Here is a 7,354-nt window from a genome sequence, read left to right on the forward strand (position 1 = left end):
TCCATTCATAAACAACATTGTTTATTGGTATAGATATGTAGATGACAATTTATGCTTATTTAAAGGAAATGACAATGAATCTGAACAATTATTAACGTATCTCAACAATATTAATAAGAAAATTAAATTCACCAAAGAAACCCAACAAAAAGAAATCAATTTCCTAGATCTAACAATTTCCATCCAAAACAACAAACATTCTTTTAACATTTTCAGAAAACCCACAACTACAGACATAATAATTCCAAAAAATTCAAATCATCCATGGACACACAAAATTGCAACTTTTCATTCATTAATACACAGATTAGTCAACGTTCCTTTAAATCAAGAAAATTACAAGAAAGAAGTCGACACTATAAAATATCTAGCTGAAAAAAATGGATATAGAAGCAAAATGATTGATAATATGATCAAGAAGAAAATTAAGAAAAGAAATGAATTAAAATCAAACTTAGAAAACAATTCGAAACACAAAGAGGAAAAAAAATTCATGTGCATCCCATACAACAACAATTTTAACAAAGCAATCAGGAAAACATTCAAACATACCCCAGTAAAATTGAGCTACAGAACAAAAAATAACATTTTTAAAATCATACACAGTAAAACCAACAATCCTATAACAAACAATACAGCAAACATATACAATGCATCTGGTATATACAAAATTAAATGTTCTGACTGTGACAACTACTACATTGGACAAACCTATCGAAATTTTAAAGTTAGATTCAACGAACATATACAGGCATATAAATCGAAGAACAAAACATCAATGAAATCAAATTTTGCAGATCATTTACTAAAATCCAAACATAAGTTTACTAAGATCGAAGAAAACTTAAAAATATTAGAAATTGAAAAAGACAGAGAAAAATTGAATGTAAAAGAAGAAATTAATATTTATATGAACTACAAAAATAACAAATCAAATATTTTAAATACAATGATTCCAAAATTGAATAATCCAATATATGAAACAATAGCAAAATTGAGAAAATATTAATGAAAATAAGTACAACACATCATATAGTATATAAATTAATCAATGAAGACAAAATTATGTTACAAGTTAGAAAAAATTTTATAATATCATATGTTATTTATTTATTTACATATTTTATTTTGATTTTTGTTTACTTTGAAAATGGCCTTAGAGCCGAAACTATAGTCAGTAAATATTTTAATAAATAATTTTACTTGGGTACTAAGTTTATTAATGTTTAATCTTTATTTATATATAGTAGCCCTATTTTCCCATTTTTCATATAAATATATATATATATATGAATTTGAACGGATGGTGTTTTTGGCCTCTAGGGACCTCAAAACGAAAAAAAAATCGGTCCCACGTCCAGGTCTTACCATGAGTACTACGGTAATAGCTTATTCCCTATATGGGAAATTCGCTAATAAATTAAGGTAAAACAATTCAGTTGATATTAACTACTCGCTTTTGGCTTGCTGGGGGCTCCACCTCCAGGCCCCCTAGCTGTTAGTCAACTAAAAATTTAGGAAGGGGTGATAGACTGTCACCAAGAAGCCTGGGAAATGTCTAGTCCGTAGCACATCTAGAAGTGGTTTAGATAACACTCACAGCATTTCTCAAGTTTCTGTCAGATTTGAAGCAGTTAACACAAGCAATAATGGTGGATTTCTATATATTATATCTGTGAGGGGGAGTTGACATTTAAGGATAATGTTAATTAAATATTGGGGGGTGGGTTCAATTATTTGTTGAGGAGGGGTCAATATTTGATAAAGCAAATTTCTTAAATATTTAGGGTATCAGTATAAGATGTCAAGTACCCAGCAAGTTTGTGAATTATTGACAGTAGACCATTGCACAAGTAGTGCCCATTAAATATTTTGTAAATCCACCATTTCAAATATTTTGAGGGGGTGAAATTTGTAAAATATCGCTTTTGTGAGTATTCCTTCACAGTTAGAGTATTATAAATACATACGGTATAACTTATATGCCCGAAAAAATAAAAGTAATTTATTACATGTCCCAAATAAAACCAATTTGAAAAAAAAGTAAGAACTATGTAGTGTTTTGTGGGGTGAAGAGGGTAATTTTTGGAGACGCCAAGAGGGTTTTGTTTAACATTTATTTTATGACTGTGAAAATTCACTAAAATCTTTGCTAACTCTTACCACTTTTAGATATCGCCGTTTAAGGGAAAAAATGTTTTCTCAAAAATTAATATTTTTAGGGTGTTTAAATTTGAAAATGTAACGTTTTTGATATTGCTGGATTGTTCGGGACTATTTTTTTTATTATTGTTCAAGGCAATTTTTCTAGCCTGTTGTTAAATGGTTCTGATGCCCAATTCCAAAGTCAGAAACTTTCAATGCTATTTCCCAGAAGAATAACATGGTGGGGGAGAAATTGTTAAATCGGGTGGCCCCCCACCCGATTATTTTTGGGTTATTTTTGAAAAATGTTACTTTAGGAAATGGTCTACGTTGTTTGGGGCCCAGTGGCGGCGATAAGAACCCGCGGCCCCCCCGCAAGTTTGTTCGCCGGGAACCCCCCTTCCCAATGATCTTTAAAAACATTTTCCCATGTATTACCGCCTAAACTTGCAATTTTGCAATAAACTTGACAAGGCAACTCTTGAGGCGTCATTAACGTCTTCCATGATCGCGGCAAAATCGTAAATACTTCCCATAGTCATAAGTCATGGAAGAAACATTATCATAGTTTACGGTGATTGCAAATGCAACCAAACCTATGACATCATTAGATATCATCGTCTCCCGCGTTCACGGCCCAATCTAATATCACGGCCTAATATCTCCCCGCGAACCGTCTGTGGTGACGGGTAAATCATTTTTCCGTAATCGCGGCTAAATCCTAGATATATCTCTCGCTAAAAAAGAAACGTCATTATAGTCTTCCGCAATCGTGGCAAAATATTGAACATCTGCGGCCGCGGAGACATCATCATCGTCACCCGCGGGGAAATGTTCTCTTCGATATCCACGATCGCGGCAAAAGCGTAGGCCTAATCTTTCAATTTCGTGAGCGTGATCCTCACAAATATAAAAGCTTTTACTTTTAATTGTGCATTATTGTATTGAATACTGAGAAAATCGGCTTGAGCGATTTTCTGACTTTATGCTTGATCTCTCAAGCTTGTAGTCCAGGCTCTGCTCGGGTCGAAAATCGACATTATAGGCCTTTTATAAAAATCAACCGTTTCCAAAGCAACCCAATTTTGAACCGATCTGATTTGGCCTGAGGCCCTTAGGTGAGTAACATTTTTTACCTGACTCGATGTAAACACATCTAAAGTGCGAAGTAAACAAATCTAAAGGGCAGCCTCCTAATAGTAAGACATGAATGGAATTATTTATGCAATTATTATTATGCAACCAATTTTGATTGCGCCTTCACACAATCCACGAGGACAGTTAATGAAACCAGCATGACTGATGACGATTCTTTTACTTAAGTTGGTAGATGGTTAAGTTGGTTAAGGTTGAACTATAATTAGGTTTGAACAAATTTTCATCATAAAAAAACGTACAGTATTTTAGTTCTCATATAAATATTGTTATGATAGGGTACCCGTGTGGTTGAGCCTGTCACACTATCGCGGGCCTGTGTGCCTGTAAAATTTACCGAAAATCCCGGTCAAGGCTCACGGGCCCCTTTGCTCGCGGGTCCCCCTGCACCGCGGGCCCTGTGGGCCCGCTATCGCCGCCACTAATGGGGCCAAGACTAGCAATCTTACTAAATTTCACATATCCAGCTAAGCTAATCTTAAAGTGGGTAATGTGATTTAGACCGATGCACCTGTGGGAATAACATCGGAAAAGTTGATATTTGGGGGGGGGGGGGGGTGGGGTTATTATTGTAAAATGTCACTTTTCGAAATGTGCACAAGACCTACAGTCGTGCCTAATTTCAGATCTCCAGTTAATCTAGAAATGGGTAAACGTGATTTAAACTGATGCATCTATTACATTGGCGTGGGGGGGGGGGATGTGGCGTTAGTTTCCATTCATGACTTTTGGGTTACGTAATGCTGGCCAAACATTCCAGCGTGTCGTAGATGAAGTGATCCAAAGCCTAGATTTTACGTTCAGCTACATTGATGATATTTTAGTGTTTTCCCGATCAGCCGAAGAACATGAGCAACATCTTAGGACTTTGTTCAAAAGACTCCATTCCTATGGCGTTATTGTAAACTCGTCCAAGTGTGTTTTTGCAGTGCCTGAAGTGACGTTTTTAGGGTACAGAGTTTCAGCATCAGGTGTCTACCCTCCACAAGACCGAATATCTGCTCTTCAGGAGTACCAACTGCCTAAGACAATGCGTGGTCTTCGACGGTTCCTAGGTATGATCAATTTCTATCGTAGATTCTTGCCTAAAGCCGCAGAACTCCAAGCACCTTTACACTCTCTGCTTGGTGGTGCAAATAGCAAGGGGTCACTTCCTGTGCCTTGGACCCCAGAGACTGAGGAAGCGTTTCAAGCTTGTAAGTCTAGTTTGTCGTCAGTGACACTCCTATTTCATCCGAAACATGACGCCCCTCTTGGACTGTTTACAGACGCCTCTGACGTTAGTGTAGGAGCTTGCCTTCAACAATTTGTTGAAAACTCCTGGCAGCCACTTGGATTCTTCTCTAAGAAACTTTAACCAAAGCAAAGCTCTTGGCCGGCGTACTACCGTGAACTTCTTGCTGTGTATGAAGCAGTACAGCATTTTCGTCATTTTTTGGAAACCACGGCATTTACCATTTTTACGGATCATAAGCCACTCATCTTTGCTTTTCATCAACGTCGTGAGAAACTTCCACCCGTTCAACTTCGTCAGCCATCCCATTCCATTTCCATTCATTTCCGAGTTTTCTACAGACATAAAACACATCGGAGGTTCAGAAAACATTGTTGCCGATGCTTTATCACGTGTAGAGGCTATTTCATGTTCATTGGATCCTGAGTCAATTGCCAAAGCACAAAGCTCAGATGACGAACTCATAAACAACAACAATTCATCTCTCAAAATACAGAAGATCCAAATCCCTGGAACAAACTCATTCATATTTTGTGACACTTCCACAGGGATCCAAAGACCTTATATTCCAGTTGAACTACGGAAGAGGGTATTTCATTTGCTACATGACCTCAGCCACCAACCATTAAAGCTACTGCAAAACTTGTAGCAGATCGATTTGTCTGGCCAAGTATTCAAAAAGATTGTCGTAACTGGGCCCGTACTTGTGAGCGATGCCAACGTTGCAAGGTAACAAGACACGTTCATACTCCTCTAGGAACATTTTCTTTGCCATCATCACGTTTTGAGCACATCCATATTGACATAATTGGGCCTTTACCACCAGCAGGACCATACAAATACTGTCTTACAGTCATAGACCGTTACACTAGGTGGCCTGAGGTTCATCCTTTAAAGGGGATTACTGCAGAAGAAGTCGCTGAAGGTCTAGTCTCGTGCTGGTTTTCTCGTTATGGTGCTCCTTCAAGGATAACTACTGATCAAGGCTGCCAATTCGAATCATCCCTCTTCAAGTCCCTTGGAAGAACTTTCGGCTCTGAAAGAATCAGGACTTGCAGTTACCATCCCTGTGCAAATGGATTGGTGGAGAGATTCCATCGTCATCTCAAAGCTTCACTGATGTGTCATCACAATTCATCCTGGCTGGAAGCTCTTCCGATTGTCCTCCTCGGTATAAGAAGTGCGTACCGCGAGGATATTCAAGCATCAACAGCAGAAATTGTTTTCGGACAACAGTTGAGACTTCCAGGAGAATTGTTTGATCTCCCTGTTGACGGACCCAGGCATGAAGATCCTACTGATTATGTTGTACGACTCCGTCAACACATGTCTTCAATCAAACCTGTCCAAGCTTCACGCCACGTCAAACCCAAAACTTTTATATTTCAGGATCTTAAAAAATGCACCGATGTATTCCTAAGAGACGACTCTGTGAAACGTGCTCTACAGCCTCCTTACAACGGACCATATCCTGTAATTTCTCGAGATGAAAAATCCTTAGTTATATCACAGAATGGCAAACAAGTGCGAGTGAGCTTAAATAGGGTGAAGCCTGCATATGTGTTATAGTCCAGGAGCAAACTGCACATATCCAGCTTCCGTGGGATTTTTTGTGAAGGGAATGTGTGACTATGTGGAATCTCTTTATTATATGTCACATAATGGTGTAGTACCGGGAGTTTACCCTCAAATTGCGGGGTTTGGTTTTTATGACGTCGTAAATCCAAGATGGCCGCCATGTGTGACATCTATTCATTAAATTAATAATAACTCTTTTCAGAGTAAAATAATCTAATTTTAATTTACACCATTGAATTCAGCTCAAAAAATCAAACAATTTGGTGTTTTGAATCATTGCTCTATGACCATTGGTTACCGAGATATTGAAGGCGGAAAACACAGAACATTGTCCCCATGTTATCCTTATGGGGAAAAAATAAAATTGTATATCTAGCTTATTACTCAGCATATCTTAATAATAATTGGTATGTGGCTTCATTTAGTAGAGATCTACTTGATTATGGCCTAAAATCCCCCATTTTTACATTTCCGTGGCAGCAAACCTGCATACTAACTTCCAATGTTATTCTTATGGACAATTTTTTGCATGCTTGTTCATGAACATACTTTGAGAAATGATTATGTGTGGCTCCATTTTAATTATTTATTGAATCATTTGCAATTCGTTGAGTATACAGGTCAGCTGCTACGGGGGTATTGTAGCTATAAAAAATATCACAAATTATTGGTATAAAATAAAATAAAATAGACTATAGTTCTGGGTCATATGTAATTTCGTGTGATTGTATGATTGGTAGTGATAGATAGGTAGTGCCATATAGAATCGTGTACTACCGGGTGTTTTGTCTGAAAGTGTGGCCAAGCTGGTGTTTTTGGCCCGCCGTCTTGGATCCACCATATTTGATATTAATATAATTTTTTAAATGTAATGCTGGTGTTGTGACTCATCATTATAAACTATAAATGTTTACGCTAATTTCAATTCCGAAAACCGTTTGTAAATATCGTGATGTAAGGGCTTTTATTTAAGCTATCGATCATTAAAATCGGACGAGTTAGAGTTGAGCAATGAACCACAACACAATATTAAATTTAACTTTTTCCAAATCAGTTTTATTAAAAGATTTATATCTCGGTTTGTTAATACGGCAAAGGTTCATTCTAGTCTTAAATTACTCAGTAAATGTCTGGTTTAAAATGTTATTAATCACTAAATGAAATCTGACTAATTGAAAATGAGTCATGGGCCCTTATTTAACATTAATAATTATTTTTATTTAGAAATTTTTCTTTGGTTAA

General features: G+C 36.9%; 1 protein-coding gene across 1 annotated transcript; it reads left to right on the top strand.

Moving 5' to 3' along the window:
* Window positions 1-3,945: 3,945 nt before the first annotated feature.
* Window positions 3,946-6,103, top strand: LOC128985043 (protein NYNRIN-like). The gene is made up of 3 exons (XM_054404418.1): window positions 3,946-3,949; window positions 4,230-4,496; window positions 5,388-6,103. The coding sequence occupies exons 1-3, from the start codon at window positions 3,946-3,948 to the stop codon at window positions 6,101-6,103; spliced, it is 987 nt and encodes a 328-aa protein (XP_054260393.1).
* The last annotated feature ends 1,251 nt before the right edge of the window (window positions 6,104-7,354 follow it).

This window comes from Macrosteles quadrilineatus, unplaced genomic scaffold (assembly GCF_028750875.1).
Source record: "Macrosteles quadrilineatus isolate MER2022 unplaced genomic scaffold, UCM_ALF_1.0 Scaffold_2__2_contigs__length_208266976, whole genome shotgun sequence".
Taxonomy (NCBI): Eukaryota; Metazoa; Arthropoda; class Insecta; order Hemiptera; family Cicadellidae; genus Macrosteles; species Macrosteles quadrilineatus.

Coding starts and splice junctions, on each gene's coding strand:
- LOC128985043 (XM_054404418.1), top strand. Junction 4,497..5,387: donor TGAGGAAGCGTTTCAAGCTT/GTAAGTCTAGTT, acceptor ACTGTCTTACAG/TCATAGACCGTTACACTAGG.